This window comes from Carcharodon carcharias, chromosome 7 (assembly GCF_017639515.1).
Source record: "Carcharodon carcharias isolate sCarCar2 chromosome 7, sCarCar2.pri, whole genome shotgun sequence".
Lineage (NCBI taxonomy): Eukaryota > Metazoa > Chordata > Chondrichthyes > Lamniformes > Lamnidae > Carcharodon > Carcharodon carcharias.
In genome coordinates this window covers 17190744-17208010 of record NC_054473.1, presented here as the reverse complement: position 1 = coordinate 17208010, position 17267 = coordinate 17190744, and the positions used below count along the sequence as shown (strand labels likewise).

Below are 17267 nucleotides of genomic sequence, written 5' to 3'. Positions count from 1 at the left end.
GATCTCCACTCAGGAGTATTATTGATCTGAAATACTTGTTGAATGTGAAGGGTAATTTCCTGACCACCTTCCTGATGGGAATAGATATATTATTTTTATTCATTCAGGGGATGTGGGTTTCTGTGGCTGGGCCAGCATTTATTGCCCATTCCTAATTGCCCTTGAGAAGATGGTGGTGAGCTGCCTTCTTGAATCGCTGCAGTCCATGTGGTGTAGGTAGACCCAAAGTGCTGTTAAGAAGGGAGTTCCAGGATTTTGACCCAGTGACAGTGAAGGAACAGCAATAAGTCAGAATGGTGAATGGCTTGGAGGGAAATTTCCAGGTGGTGTTCCCATGTACTCATCTAGGCAAGTGGGGAGTAGCCCATCACACTCCTGACATGTGCCTTGTAGATGGTGGACAGGCTTTGGGGAGTCAGGAGGTGAGTTACTAGCTGCAGGATTCCTAGTCTCTGACCTGCTCTTGTAGCCACAGTATTTACATGGCTAGTCCAGTTCAGTTTCTGGTCAATGGTAACCCCCAGGGTGTTGATAATGGGGGATTCAGTGATGGTAATACCATTGAATGTCAAGGGGTATTGGTTAGATTCTCTCTTGTTGGAGATGGTCATTGCCTGGCACTTGTGTGGCGCGAATATTACATGCCACTTGTCAGCCCAAGCCTGAATATTGTTTAGGCCTTGCTGCATTTGGACATGGACTGCTTCAGTATACAAGGAGTCACAAATGGTGCTGAACATTGTGCAATCATCAGCGAACATCCCACTTCTGACTTTATGATGGAAGGAAGGTCATTGATGATGCAGCTGAAGATGGTTGGGCCAAGGACACTACCCTGAGGAACTCCTGCAGTGATGTCCTGGAGCTGAGATGACTGACCTCCAACAACCACAACCATCTTCCTTTGTGCTAGGTATGATTCCAGCCAGTGGAGATTTTTATATATATCAAACACTTGGGCAGGTAATATGAATTCGAGCACTGTGCACACCCAGGTTTGCCAGAGGTTCTTCTGGAGGATAGAGCAAAATGTCAGGAGCACAGATTTGAACAACTAATCCAGTGTTCCGAACTTCTGAAGAGATATGGGATCCCAGCAACAGTGGCTGCAGGTCAGCGGCCTCGTTGGCTGGAGAGGTTTCATGGCAGAGAGATGCCAGCTTCCAGAGGTCATGGCACTTTGAATCTTAAGATCAAAAGAATAGAAAGAATTGCATTAATATAGCGCGTTTCACAATGACTGGACAAAAGCTTCAAAGTGCTTCACAGCCAATGAAGTACTTTTTGAAGTGTAGTCACTGTTGTAATGTAGGAAACATGGCAGCCAATTTGTGCACAGCAAGCTCCCACAAACAGCCATGATAAAGACCAGATGAGTTTTTTGCTGTTGATTGAGGGAAAAATATTGTCCAGGACACCAGGAATAATTCCCCTGCTCTTCTGCAGTGGCATGGGATCTTTCAGAACTACCCAAGTAGGCAGATGGGGCCTTGGTTTGAAATCTCATCTAAAAATCGGCACTTCCAACAGTGCAACACTCCCTCTGCACTGTACGGGATTGTCAGCATGTTTTGTGCTCAAGCTCTGGAGTGGGACTTGAACCCAGAAACTTGTGACTCAGTGCTACCAAATGAGCTATGGCTGACACAATCAGTTGGTTTCCCTGAATACACCAATTGGCAAAGTGCATCCTTTGACCATGAGGAAAAAAGCCCAAGGAGGCTGGTTCTGTTCATTTAAATGGCCGACTCCAGTACCTACAGAAATCGGATGAGGGTGATATTTCTTAATTTCTGCAGTGAGTCCAGCGTGGAGTTTGTGTATTCTGTTGCTGGAGGAAAAGGCTCCCCTCTGGGCCTCTTGGGATTGAATCTGGAGCAACATCCACAGCTATTACAATGACAGTGTCCAACATCAGTCTTGTCCCACAGATGCACCATCACTGAAGCAGCGGGTGGAGATGCGAGTACTGACACTTACTTCATGGCTGCCTACCTCTACTGCTTCTAACATTAACAACCTCCTGGCAATGACGAAGGAAGAGTCATCACTCTTTTGCAGCAAGTAGGAGTTCCATCTCCAGAGATGGTGCCATTATCACTTGTAGAAGTTTAGCACACATTTTCAGGAATGGAATAATTTCTACAAAAATCCTGCTCTTATTCTGGAGTTGACAGCCTTGACACATCTGCTTTCTGAGGATGTTTTGCGAAAGTAACAGTCATGTTCATTAATGGGTGGATTCTTTTGATAGACTGGCAAAAATTGGAGGGGGGATTGCTCTATTCTGAGTTTGTTAGTGACTGTCTGTGTTATATTTGTTCCTGCTGATTGATAGTGCATCTTTTATAAAATTGTTTAAACGTTTCAATGATGCTGCTTTCTTTACAAGATTTAGTACATACTTTGTGTATAAATAGTCATTTGGTAGTACAGAACTTGAGTATTGCGGAAAAAAAGAGACTTTTTTGTAGAAGCTTTTCATCTTGCATTCATCAGGACAATTCGCAAGAAAATGCCAATGTCAGGGGAAGCAACAATTTATACTGTATGAGAAGAGAGTGCTGATTGATTGGCAAGTAGACTCTGACTGGTAGAGGCATTGCCATGGAGAATGCACCAGTTGATAGTAACTGACAGTTAACTGCCAAGCATTGTTTTAAACTTAAATTGGGCAGCTTATCTCTGATTGGTCAAGACATTTCCCTGGAGAATGAATTAGTGAATGGCTGTCCCTTATTTTGTTTAGCTGAAACATGCTCAACGTGTGTACATGTTCTTTCAGTCTTCAAAGAACAGGGCCCTATGTACTAAGATATATAGCTTCCAGCACACATAAACGTGCCACACTGCGAGACCAGCCGACAATCTTAAATTGGTTGTCAGCGTAATTCTTAACACACTGAGGATCATCTTGCAACGTTGTCCAATTGCGGAATCACATCTAATGTTGGACACTGTGGGTGTAATCATCCCAGATTTGCACTAAGTGCTGTAGCAGGTGGGAAAAAGAACGGCTGCAATGGTGGGTTTTCACACCATATCATCCCAATCCTGCCTCATTAATTATGCATTCCCGGGAAACACGCCATTTCGATGGCAGACAGTGTCTCATTCACCCACCGCACTTTAGCCTTGCCGATTCATTTTGGCAAGCACCATATTTAAAGTGCAGCTGCACACAGACCCCTCAGTGTATCCAGTCTAGGAGTGCTGCATAGAAGACATGGCCCCAAAAGGCAAGAAGACTGCAGCCCCCCAGTTTAATGACATGTCCCTTGAGCACCTTTTGGACGCAGTGAAGGCCCGCTGGGATGTCCTCTACCCCTGCTTTGTTTGCAGGAGGGGCAGCAACATCACCAATCCAGCATGGGTAGCGGTGGCAGCGGTGGTCAGTGCCAATGCCCTACAAAAGAGGACAGCCACCCAGTGCCGAAAAGGATGAATGATCTCTTCTGTTCCACCAGGGTAAGTCACTCTGCTCATCACTCTCAACTCATACATTCACAAACCCATCACACATCCACAGGGATCTCATTCACTGCCAGTTCAAGGGACATCATCATTCAATCTCTCAAGCACACCATCATCGTCCCTATACTATCCATGGGACCACTCACCGCCCACACATGCCAGGCATACTTAGCATCTGGCCTGGCAGGCGTCCTGCTTACACTTTCCCCATCTCTATTCATGTAAGACAAGCTGGCACACAACAAGAGGGAGAGGTTGCTGACCGGTGGAGGGATGCCTGAAATCAAGGTCCTCACAGACTTTGAAAACAGAGCCATCCAGCTGGCCGGCGAGGATCTGGACCAGTCCTGTGCTGATGGTGAGGTCGGTGCTGCTCTGCCAAGTGAGGATCCAGCAGTGCCACATCCATCAGACAGCCATGCTGTGAGTGATGTGTCCTGTTTCATAGGCCACTGCCATGCACTAATTATCTCCCCTTGCTTTTGCAGGCACATCTGCCAAACAACCGACAGAGTTCATGACCCAGGGCCTCCAATCAAGCCCCAAAGACACCTCTAAAGAGGAATCTGAAGGCACCTTCATTGAAGACCCATCACAGCGCTCACCCACACCCTCTACTTGCGCAGAAACACACACCTCGGTGGGACCTAGCTTTAGAGTAGCCTCAGGACCACCTGTGAGCACAAAGCACAGTCTGATCCACAGCAGGTGGTAGCAGGGGCTTCCCAGGTTGTGTGCCTTTGCAAAGATGGCGTTCGTGACCTCATGGATGCATTTGTGAGTGGAGGCTTGCGGTATCCCACAGAGGTCACCTGTGGAGCCCTGAAAAGAACCATTGGCGTAAAAATTGAGCGCCGCAGTCACTTTCACGGCCACTGGCAATGGATGCCCTCCATGTCCCCATGGCACCAAATCCTGCAGCAGCTGGCGGATGTGACTGCCCAGTTCCAGCAACACTGGTTGTCGGTCATCTGCAGACATTAAAGGCAGTGCTTATAGACCCTGGGTCTTGCTAGACACCAACCAGCAACAGCTCTCTGTGGCCCTTCAGCGATGTGAGCAGGAGCCCCAGCCAGGCCCCTTCTTCCTGAGGGTTCTGCTTCTCCCTCTGCCCAGCCAGGCGCCTCAGTCGCTCTCTTCTCCTTTCTCTCCGCTCTCTGTACGCCACGAGGCACACCGCTGGATCACCAGGTGTCATGCCTCTGATGTATTCCTGCCGCAGGATGAAAAAGAGAGACCCATGGGTTAGCATGGGTGTTTTAAGAACCTCTCCTGGTTAAGTATGAAGGGCCTTTAATGCATCCCAGAGATTACTGGCCAACACTTGGGTGGCCAGAGATTAGTGCACTGCATGGCTTCCCAAGACTCCAACCTCCTCCACCCCACTCCACCTGACCAATTGGCGGTAGCCTTGCCCACTGGACTGCATGCTGTGCTCTCAGCTCAGGCATAGGCATTCTCCTAACCCACACTGCAAGGCTGTGCTGTTAGCTTGAACCATGGGGGTGACTGGTCCAAACCAGAATGATGACATTGCAAAGGGCTTGAACACCTTCACCAGTGACTGCTCCCTGGCCAGCTTTTGCAAGGAGATTGTACAACATAAGCAGTCATCCAACTGTTCTGCAGTCCACGAAAATGCTCATTAGTTTGCAGTCTGGTATCAATTTCATGTCTCTGTTTGCTTGAATGGGCAGATAAGCCAGAGGCCCAACTCCAAGCATGTCAATGTGGCTGTATCTGAACTGTCTCAGCTGCGGAGGAATGATCACTTTTATACAAGGTTTCCCTAATGCATGCTTCCCTCCCCCACACCCACACATGCTTCTGCACTACCATCAACTGCAGTGCAACCCTTGACCCCCACAACTCGCTTCAACTGCAGAGCAGCCCTTGCCCCGGCACCACACTGTCAGCCAGCCAGGAAAAAGCAACTAGACTGTGTCTGCGCCTGAATGTGCGGCACCTCAACCTTGAAGCCCAACAGGTGACCCTCACAAGCGCTGTGCAACCTTATTGTGTACTCACCTCTGAGTTCCCTTCAAAGTGTAGCTCGCTAAGTGCAAGCCTTGTATATGCCGTTGTGAAACACATCAGCATGCAATCTCACCAATGTGCTTGGATGATCCAGTGTAGGGGGAACGATTCCGGCGAGCTGGGCTTATAATGAAATGCAGATGTATTACAATTAGGTTCCCAATGTCTGTTGGCAGGAAACACAGCCCGCCATCGACGGACAGAGCAAACGATTGCAAACTAGTTTCACAACATCGTGAAACCAATTTTTGGCCTTCTCACCATATAGTCTGCTCATGCTGCCAAACGCACCCGATACCAGCGGGCATGGAAAATTCCACCCTGTGTTTTGAGTTTTGCAAGCACAGGCTGGTTGGGTATGGTCTGTACCTTGCCCGTGCACTGGAAGCTACATATATTAATGCACAGTGCCCTGTTCTTTGTACACAGAAAGATTATGTACACACATTGTACCTGTTTCAGTTAAACAAAATAATTCGCTGGTTTATACCCCAGGACAATGACTTGACCAATCAGAGTCAAGCTGCCTGGTTTAAATTTCAAACAATGCTTAGCAGTTAATTGTCAGTCACTAACAACTGGTGCATTATCCATGGCAATGCCTCTACCACTCAGAATCCACTTTCCAACAAATCAGCACTCTCTTCTCATACAGGATAAATTATTGTTTCCCCTGACATTGGCATTTTCTTGCGAATTGTCCTGATGAGTGCAAGACGAAAAGCTTCGACAAAAAAATCTCTCTTTTCCAGCAATATTTTGTATATAGTTGTATGGAGCTTTAAAGGAAAGGCTTGCATTTATATAGCGCCTTCAGGACTTCTGGTTGTTCCGAAGGGTTTTATTGACAGTGAAGTATTTTTGAAGTGTAGTCGCTATAATAATGTAGGGACCAGAGGATTAAACTTGCACACAAACAGCTCCCATAAACAACAATGAAAGAAGTGACCAAGTTATCCGTTTTAGATGTTCATCAAGGGGTAAATGTTGGGCAGGATACTCGGGAACTCTCCTTCAAATAATGCCATGGGATCTTTCACATCCACACTTGAGGGCAGGCAGGGCCTCTGTTTAATGTCTCAACTACACCTTCGAGAGTGCAGTACTCCCTCAGTACTGCCCTGAAGTATCAGTCTGGATTAGATTCTCAAGTCTCCGGAGTGGAGCTTGAATACACAGCCTTGACTTTGGCGACAATGCTACCTACTGAGCCACAAGCGATGCTAAATGGTGAACACAGGGCTGTTGTCACCCGGTCTGTACTAGTCATTGTTATTTTTTTATTTGTTCGTGGAATGTGGGCATTGCTGGCAAGGCCAGCATTTATTTTACAGCCCTAATTACCTTTGAGAAGGTAGTGGCAAGCTTCCTTCTTGAACCGCTGCAGTGAGTACACCCACAATGTGGGTTATCAGGCTATGACTATAACATCATAAAATCATATGAAAGAGGAGCAGGCCCATTCAGCCCCTCGAGTCTGCTCTGCCATTCAATGAGGTCATGATCTGACTGTGGCCTTAACTTCACTTTTCTGGCTGCCCACCCCCCGTAACCTTTGACTCCCTTGTCTCCCTTTGCAGACTCTTTGTGTCTTCCTCACAACTTGCTTTCCTACCAATCTGAATATGGAGTACTGAATACCGGTTGGAGAACCTGAAGGCAGCCAAGCAGAACTCAATCAAAAAGGAACCATAGAGCTGCCTTCATGTTTAAGAATGTACACCAGCAAAGGGGCGAAGGCTCAGCGGGTGCCTTCCCAAGTCGCAGAGATGTGATCATTTACATATAGTCGGGTGGGTGACCCATGCCTATGGAGACGCCTGCCACAGTGAGTTCAAAAATGTTGGAACAACATGAGAAATAAGTCAAGGAACCAAATTGTTAGCCCCTGAATGGAGAGATGGTGGCATAGTGGTAATGTCACTGGACTAATGATCCTGAGATAGGCTAATGCTCTGGGGACGTGTGTTCAAAGCCCACTATGGCAACTGATGGAATTTAAATCCAATTAATAAATCTGGAATATAAAAGCAACTACAGTAATGGTGACCATGAGTCCATCATTGATTGATGTAAAAACCTATCTGGCTCACCTTAGGGAGGGAAATTTGCCATCCTTATCTGGTCTGGCTGACATGTGACTTCAATTTCACAACAATGTGTTTGACTCTTAAGAAACCCCCTGAAATGAACTAACAAGCCACTCATTTCAAGGGCAATTAGGGATGGACAACAAATGCTGGCCTTGCCAGTGACATTACAGCCCATGAAGGAATAAAGGAAAATAAACTGCAGGGTGGTGAAGAAGATGCTTCCTTAGATTGGGGTCTTTGAACAGGGAAAATGTTGGGGGGAGGTGGAAACCCAGCATATCTGGGCTCCTTTCTGAATTTCAGAGGCCCACTGGAACAAACTCCCAATTTATCCCCTATCCAGCCCAGAAATTTCAGGTCTAATGTTACTTTGAGTGTAAAAATGAATAATACTTTGATGTAACTGGAAGACTATTATTTATTGTGTGTCAACCTTTAATAAGTCTTGGTAACAAGACCAGTTACTTGTCCTGACATTAAAGCTTATGAGTAACTTGGGACAGGACACATGATAAGCATAGGATGCTTGTGGGGGGGAAAGGTGACTTTGGAACTATGGCTCCCAAGCTCTCCACCACTAGGGACTTACTCGCAATTTCTGCTTCTGATGTAATCTAATTGATAGAGATTAGTCGCTGTTATTAATTAACAGCTCTGGTATCTATATATCGTGTGACTACCAGGATGGTAGAGGGAGAACAAGATGGACCTTGGTCTATTTTGTCTAGGAATTCCTATGTTTCTAAAAAGAGGCTCCATTTCCTCTTCTGGGATATACCTGGATAAAGTTCAAAATGTGCAAACCCACAGACTCAAATTTTCCAGCATTGGTCACCAAGAAACAAGAAGCTGTTGGATCCTTACTGATCGTTTCCTTACTCGGTTCTGTGAATGATGGACAATTGTGGCACCCCTACTCCTACACTGGCTGATCTACTAACTTGCCAAAAATCCAAGGTTGAACAAAGAATTGTCCTGGTCTATATCACTCAGGAAAAAGCTGGGGAATGCGTTTCACCCATTGGAGGAGATGTGAACTTCTGATGCCTCAAACAGTGTACAGCATGCCAGAGGCTCAGTTATTTCGAGTGAACAATCTATCAATAATCACTGCTAAGTTGAAGACCATTCACACTTGTGCAATAGCTCATAATGTGCTATTACTGCCACTGCGATGTTATAGATGCATTCCATAACTGCTGACTGAACTAAATTATTTCCTTATGGACAGACAACAGTCCCAGCAGGACTCATCCAGCCATCTGTAACTAAATGAACACTGAATTTATGTGGCACACTGTGACCTTTTAAATCAATTACAATTGAGGAATAGAACTGCGATGAATGACAAGAGTAAAGGTCAAAATGTCGACTTACAGTGTGACTAGAATGTATATTGTTCAGGGAATAGTCCCAAGCTCCCACTTTGATGTTCAAGTCAATTTTTCCTTTGTAAATTATGTGCACAGTTTAGACACAATCTGTGCCAAGCAGACTGGTTATGGAATACTTGGAACATTTGGTATTAAGCCATGGGTGTGTGCAGCATGTGCTGAGCTTGTAAATAGCCTTTTAAATGCTTCTGAATATAGAAGGACTATTTGTAACAGCACTTTTACATTAAAACAGCTACTTTACAAGAATATAATATTAGATATGATGGTATATAACCACAAAGAAATATGAGCATTATTATAGGGGAGCAGGCAAGCGGCAACAAGAATGATTCGGAGCCTGAGATCAATAACTGGACTATGAAAAGAGCAAATGGGAGATCAATCTGTTCCTTCAGCAGGCAAATAAAGTGGAAAAAGGTTTCTAAATCCCAAGAGGTAGCAATCATATTCAGGTAAATAGGGCTTTTGTGGGTTACCAGTGGGGATATATGGGGAGTAATGTTGATTAGATTGCTTCCCCACAAATAAGGATACAAACCAAAAGTGGCATTGGCCTGAATTTTGCACTCAACTCTATTTGTTTGACATCTGCAATTATCCCAGCATCCCTTTGAGAGAGAGAGAGTTCCAAATTTCTCCTCCCCATTGTGTGAAAATAGGTGGTCTTGTGGGGCAGTGGGTAAGGTCCCAGCTTCTAAGCCTCTGGATGGTTAGCTCTGGGTTCAGGTTCCACACCAAGGAAAGTGCATTCATAATGTGGCCAAACAGGTATCACCTCATAAATCCTTCCAACACATGCCAGTGGCAGGTGGTAAGAGTGGGAGAGATTCCTGGTCAGCCAGGTGATGGAAAGAAATTGGAGCCTTTACCATCACTATTCATAGCTCCAGGCTACAACCTGCATGCAAAAGTGTACATTGCCACAGCAACCCGGGCTCCTTGTGGGGTCAGGGTGGGCAGAGGTGGGTGCACTGATTGGCTCAGTTAGCTGGATGGATCAGACTGGTGCCAACAGCACAGGGTTCGATCCTGGTTCTAGTTGGGTTGTATTTGGGACTTGCCTCCTTGCCCTACCCATGGTTGAGGTTGTGGTGCTGTGGTTCAGACCTGCCTTCAGGCAGAGAGCTGAAAAAGAAGAGGATTGTGTTAAAAAGAGCTTCCTGATTTCATTCCTGAATGGTTTAGCTCTAATTTGAAGATCTTTGTTCTTTGTTCTCTTGCCAAAGGAAACAGCTTATTTTTAATTCATTCATGGGATGCGTGCACCGCTGGCAATTATTGCCTATCCCTAATTGCCCTTGAGAGGATGGTGATGGCCACCTTCTTGAACCACTAAAGTCCATGTAAACCTACAGTGCTGTCAGGGAGGAGTTCCAGGATTTTGACCTAGTGGCTGTGACCATGATTGTGATATTGTTCCAAGTCAGGGTGGTGAGTGACTTGGAGAGGTACTTGGAGATGATGGGTTTCCCAGGCGCTTGCTGCCCTTTTTCTTCTAGTTGGTATAGGCCATAGGTTTGGAAGGCGCTGTTGAAGGAGCCTCAGTGAATTGCTATTCATAGAGGTTGCACACCTCAGACACATTGCACCAGTAATAGAAGATGGTACATGGGTGCTGACCAAGCAGACTGCTTTGTCCTAGATGGTATCAAGCTTCATGAGTGTTGTTAGAATTGCACTCATCCAGGTAAATGGAGAGTGTTCCATCTCACTCCTGACTTGAGCCTTGTAGATGGTGTAAGGTTTTGGTGAGTCTGAAGGTCAGTTATTCATCACAAAATACCCAGACCTGTGCATACACCAACATTACTTATATGACTGGTTCATTTAAGTTTCTGATCAATGCTGACCCCCAGGATGTTGAAAGTGGAGGAGTCAATGATGGTAAGGCCGTTAAATGTCAAAGGAGGCAGTGAGATTTTCTCTTGTTGGAGACAGTCTTTGCTTGACTCTTGTGTACTGTTATTTGCCACTTTTGGATCCTACGTTAAATATTGCCTAGATCTTGCTGCACGCAGGCATGGACTGTTTCTTTATCTGAGGAGTTATGAATGGAACTAAACATATTACAATCATCAGTGAACATCCCCAAGTCTGACTTTGTGTTGGAGGAAAGGTCATTGATGAAGCAGCTGAAGATGGTCGAGCCTAGGATACTACCCTGAGAAACTCGTGCAGCGGCGTCCTGGGGCTGAGATGATTGACCTCCAACAACCATAAGCATCTTCCCTTGTGCCAATCAGTGGAGAGTTTTCCCCTTGATTCCCATTGACTTCAATTTTTCGAGGGCTCCTTGATGCCGCAATAGTCAAATAGAGCTTTGATGTCACCTCACTTCTGGAATTTAGCTCCTTTTTTGAGGTTTGTTTCACAGTCCAAATGTGGTTTGAGCTGAGTGGTCCTGGCAGAACCCAAATGGAGCATTGGTGAACAAATTGTAACTAAGCGTTGCTCAATGGCACTGACGGCAATGATACCTTCCATCACTTTGCTGATGACTGAGTAGACTTTTAAGTAGGCTTACCATCACCTTCTCAAGGGAAATTAGAGATTGGCAATAAATGCTGCCCTTGCCAGTGATGTCCATCATCCCATCAATGAATTTTTAAAAAATACTCTGATCTGGCAACAATTGGCAGATTGGATTTGTCCTGCTTTTCATGGGCAGGATATACTTGTGCAATTTTCCAGTTCGCCAGATAGATGTCAGCGTTGTAGCTGTACTGGAACAGCTTGGCTAGAGGTGCACCTGCTTTTGGAGCACAAGTCTTCAGCACTGCCACTGAGATATTGGGCGGAATTGCCCACTCCCATTGGCAGCAGGAGCTTGGCGGCGTGAGCTGACAATAGTTTACAATCGTCCGCTCTGCCTGTCAATGGCGGGCCGCGTTTCCCGCTGCCATGCATCAGGAATTTCATTGTAATATATCTGCATATCATTATAAGCCCATCTCACTGGAATCATCCCCCCATGCTGGATCATCAGAGCACTTTGGCGTGATTGTACATTGATGTGTTTCACAACTGAACATAAGCGACGTGCACCTGGTGAGCTGCACTTTGCTCGGGACTTCGAGGTTTATTTGCCTACCTTGCTCCGGGCAGCACTTGCAGTCATCAGCGCCAGGCTTCGCAGGCAGCACCACATCACTTTTAGGGGGGCTCACGGACAGGTCTCTACCTACCAGACCAGCCATAAGACGGAAGTGGTTTTTCAATGGCTGCAGGGCTAGGGCTTGCTTGAGGAGGGGGAAGAATTGGTCTCAGGCAAGGGAAGAGGCTGCAGGGCTAGGGCATTACTGGGGAAGGGGGTAATCCAAGGGTGTGTGCGGGGACACATGTTGATATGCGCAAGTGGCCTCAAGATGGTAAAGACTGAGGAGGTGGTCTCCAGAGGAGATGACGCCAGGTGGAGATGTGAGGATGTGTGTGTGAGAGAGTGAGTGGTGATGTCCCTTGAGCTGGCAGTGAGTGAGATGCCAGTGAACGTGTGATGGGCTTGTGAGTGTGTGAGTTTAGAGTGATGAGATGGTTGCCTTACCCTGGCTGTATGAGATCATTCATCCTCTTTCTGCACTGGATGGCCAACCTCTTCTGTGCAGCTGATCACCACTGCCACCGCCTCCCAAGCTGGAGCAGTGAGAGTGATGGGCCTCCTGTGGCCAGAGCGGGGGTAGAGGACATCGCGGTGGGCTCCAGCAGTGTCCAGAAGGCATCCCAGGGATGCGTCACTGAACCTGGGGGCGGGGCGGTGGGGGGTGTGGTGGGGGGGTGGGGGTGCGGGGTGGCTGCAGTCTTCTTGCCTTTCGGGGCCTTGTCTTTTTTGTGGCAGTCCTGGGCTGGAAGCACTGAGAGGTGTGAGCGCATGGTTGAACTTTAAATATTGCTCCTGACATGAGGAAGCAGCCAGGTGACAGTGTGGCAGGCGAATCAGAGGACACTCGCCAGTGAAACAGCATGTTCCCCGGGAATGCATGATCAATGAGGCGGGATTGGCGGGAAAACCTGCCATTGCCCCCAACGGGTAAAACATCTTTTTTACCCCCTGCTACCACACTGGGACAATCTCCCCCATCATTGGGGCCTACAACCTTTGCTGCATCAAGTACACTCAATCATTTCTTGATGTCATGTGGAGTGAATTGAATAAGCTAAAGACTGACATCTGTAATGGTGACAAACTCAGGAGGAGGCCAAGATGGGTCATCAACTCAACACTTCTGGCTGAAAATGGTTGCAAATGCTTCAGCACTTTCTTGAACACAAATGTGCTGGGTCAGCCTTTATTGAGGCTGAGGATGTTCATGGAGCCTGCTCCATGTTTAACTGACCACCACCATTCACGACTGGATGTGACTGGACTGCAAAGCCTTGATACGATCCTAAGAATGTGAGAAAAGGAGCAGGAGTGAGCCTCTCAAACCTGTGTTGCGTTTCAAAAGAAGTCATGGCTGATCTTCCACCTCAGCTGCACCATCCCACCTTTTCCCCATAACCCTTGATTTCATTATTATCCAAAAATCTGGCAACCTCTGACTTGAATATATTCAACAACTAAGCATCTGCTGATCTCTGAAGTAGAAAATTCCAAAGATCAACAGCCCACTGCATGTAGACGTTTCTCCCTATCTCAGTCATAAATACGCAACCTCTAATTCTGAGACTATAATGTCTAGTTCTACACTCCCCAACCAGGAGAATTACCACCAATCAAACCCATTAAGAATTTTGTACTTTTCAATGAGATCGCCTCCCATCTTCTAAACACTGGGGAATGTAGGCCCAGTTTACTCAATCTGGAGGTCTTGTGGTGCAGTGGGTAGCTTCTCTGCTTCTGAACCATGAAGCTCTGCGTTCAATTCCCACCCCAGGGCTTGATGATCAAGGAAGGTTTGTTCACAATGTGGCCAAACAGGTTGAGCATCAACCTGCAAATCCTTCCAACACATGCCAATGGCAGGTGGTAAGAGCAGAGAGATTCCTGGTCAGTCATGTGTTAGAAAGAATGTTGGAGCTGCCACCATCACCATCCATAGCTCCAGTCTACAACATGCATGTAAAAAAATGCAACCCAGACTCCCTGAGTGAACTATAACACACCACCAATTACACAATGTCTCCTCAAAGGACAATCCCCTCATCCCAGGAACCAGTCTAGTAAACCTTCATTGCACTCCTTCTAAGGTAGCTATAAGCCTCCCTTAAATAAGGAGACTAAACTGTGCTCAGTTCTCAGGGTGTGGTCTCACCAAGACGCTATACAATTGCAGTAAAACTCTTTTGCACTACACTCTCAAAAAAACTGGCAAACACAATTTTCCTTTCATAAATTCGTGTCAGCTTGGCCCAATCATATTAAGATTTGCTAAATGCCCTGTTCTAATGTCCCTATAATAGATGGCAGTTTGGCTGTGGGATCACTTAGCTCTGTTTTTAGCATGCTGCTCCTGCTGTTTAACATGAATGTGGTCCTATGTCGTAGCTTTACTAAGTTACCACCTCATTTTTTGGTATGTCTGGTGCTGCTCCTGTCATGCTCTCCTACACTCCTCATTGCACCAGGACTGATCCCCTGCCTTGATGGCAATGGTAGAATGAGGGATATCCCACGACATGTAGCCATAGGTTGTGGTAGAATATAATTCTGCTGTTCCTGATGGCCCACAGAGCTTCACGGACTCCCAGTTTCGATCTGCTGGATCTGTTCTGAATCTATTCCATTTAGCACAGTGATAATATCACACAAAATGTTGGAGGGTGCCTTCAGTATGAAAACAGGAATTTGTCTCCACAGGGACTATACAGTGGTCACTCCTACCAATACAGTCATGGACAGATCCATCTGCAACAGGCAGGTTGGCAAGGATGAGGTCAAGTAGGCTTTTCCCTCTTGTTGGTTCTCGCAGCTCCTGAAGCAGACCCTGTCTTGCAGTTATGTCCTTTAGGATTTGGTCAGCTCGATCAGTAGTGGTGCCACCAAGCCACTCTTGGTGATGGGCATTGAAGCATTCACCTTGAGTCCTTTATTATTTCTGAATCTGGTGCTTAGGTTGACGCCAGGTGGTTTTATCCTTATTCCAGCTTTTCGTAGCATTTTTTTGATACAACTGAGTGGCTGGTTGGACCATTTCAAAGGGTAGGTAAGGGTCAATAACATTGCTCTGGTTGCGAAGTCAAAGATAGGTCTGTCTGGCTAAGGATGGCATATTTCCTTCCCTGAAGGATATTAGTGAACCAGATGGGTTTTTACCACAGAACATTAGTTTCATGATCACTTTTGCTCATATTTGCATTTTATTCCAGTTTGATTTAATTAATTGAATTTAAATTCCCAGTTGCCACAGTGGGATTTGAACTCATGCCTCCAGATTAGTCCTGGCCTTTGGATTGCTAGTCCAGTAAAATGACCACTATGCTCCTGGAATACTACTCAGGTCTTTGCAAGCTACCCTCATAATTTAACCCTCCAAACCCCAGTGTCTTTCTGATGAATCTGCACTGCATCATCTCCAAAGTCAACATATCCTTCCTGAGATGCAGTGTCCAACACAGTACTCCAGATGGGATCTCAACGAGATTTTATACAATTCTAAAGAGTGTTCAGAGTGAAAAGTTGCAGGAAAAACTGAGGGACCCAAAATATGACCCAGCTTTTTTAAGCAAATGCTGCCATTGTCAAATTCTAGATTAAACATCCCCTATTAACGCTCCTTATTTATTTCAGTGCCACAGGTCGAGAGGTGTTCGACTGGATCCTGGACCAAGGTTACTATTCGGAAAGGGACACCAGCAATGTAATCAGACAAGTATTAGAGGCTGTGGCCTACCTGCATTCCCTCAAGATTGTCCACAGAAATCTGAAGGTAACAGATGTTTAAATTAGCTGTTGCCTCGCACAGTCATTTACAAAATTGTACTCGGGGAAAGTTCAGTTAAATGTTCTTCAGAAACGGGGGACCATAAGTCAGGAGAGTCTCAATGCAAGTATAGCTTTAAGGAGGGTCTCAACATAAGTACCTCTTAGGAGATTGTTACATGAGGACCCTTTAAGTAGAGTCTCCACACAAAAACCACTTTAAGGAGACTCTTAACTCAAGCATCCCTTTAAGACAAATGTTAGAATCAGCTTCAAAAACAGAATTACCTGGAAAAACTCAGCAGGTCTGGCAGCATCGGCGGAGAAGAAAAGAGTTGACGTTTCGAGTCCTCATGACCCTTCGACAGAACTTGAGTTCGAGTCCAGGAAAGAGCTGAAATATAAGCTGGTTTAAGGTGTGTGTGTGGGGGGCGGAGAGATAGAGAGACAGAGAGGTGGAGGGGGTTGGTGTGGTTGTAGCGACAAACAAGCAGTGATAGAAGCAGAATATCAAAAGATGTCAACAACAATAGTACAATAGAACACATAGGTGTTAAAGATAAAGTTGGTGATATTATCTAAACGAATGTGCTAATTAAGAATGGATGGTAGGGCACTCAAGGTATAGCTCTAGTGGGTTTTTTTTTTTATTTTTTTTTATATAATGGAAATAGGTGGGAAAAGGAAAATCTTTATAATTTATTGGGAAAAAAAAAGAGAAGGGGGAAACAGAAAGGGGGTGAGGATGGGGGAGGGGACTCACGACCTAAAGTTGTTGAATTCAATATTCAGTCCGGAAGGCTGTAAAGTCCCTAGTCGGAAGATGAGGTGTTGTTCCTCCAGTTTGCGTTGGGCTTCACTGGAACAATGCAGCAAGCCAAGGACAGACATGTGGGCAAGAGAGCAGGGTGGAGTGTTAAAATGGCAAGCGACAGGGAGGTTTGGGTCATTCTTGCGGACAGACCGCAGGTGTTCTGCAAAGCGGTCGCCCAGTTTACGTTTGGTCTCTCCAATGTAGAGGAGACCACATTGGGAGCAACGAATGCAGTAGACTAAGTTGGGGGAAATGCAAGTGAAATGCTGCTTCACTTGAAAGGAGTGTTTGGGTCCTTGGACGGTGAGGAGAGAGGAAGTGAAGGGGCAGGTGTTGCATCTTTTGCGTGGGCAAGGGGTTGTGCCATAGGAGGGGGTTGAGGAGTAGGGGGTGATGGAGGAGTGGACCAGGGTGTCCCGGAGGGAGCGATCCCTACGGAATGCCGATAAGGGGGGTGAAGGGAAGATGTGTTTGGTAGTGGCATCATGCTGGAGTTGGCGGAAATGGCGGAGGATGATCCTTTGAATGCGGAGGCTGGTGGGGTGATAAGTGAGGACAAGGGGGACCCTATCATGTTTCTGGGAGGGAGGAGAAGG

At 46.2% G+C, this 17267-nt stretch overlaps 1 protein-coding gene across 2 annotated transcripts in view; it reads left to right on the top strand.

Annotated features, from left to right (window-relative positions):
• LOC121280172 (caM kinase-like vesicle-associated protein) overlaps positions 1-17267 on the top strand; it is a 158142-nt gene that overhangs the window by 116824 nt on the left and 24051 nt on the right. For both annotated transcript variants that reach the window (XM_041191889.1, XM_041191888.1), the window contains one exon: positions 15726-15864. In XM_041191889.1, the coding sequence (XP_041047823.1) occupies positions 15726-15864 (139 nt within the window). The remainder of the gene's footprint in view (positions 1-15725; positions 15865-17267) is intronic.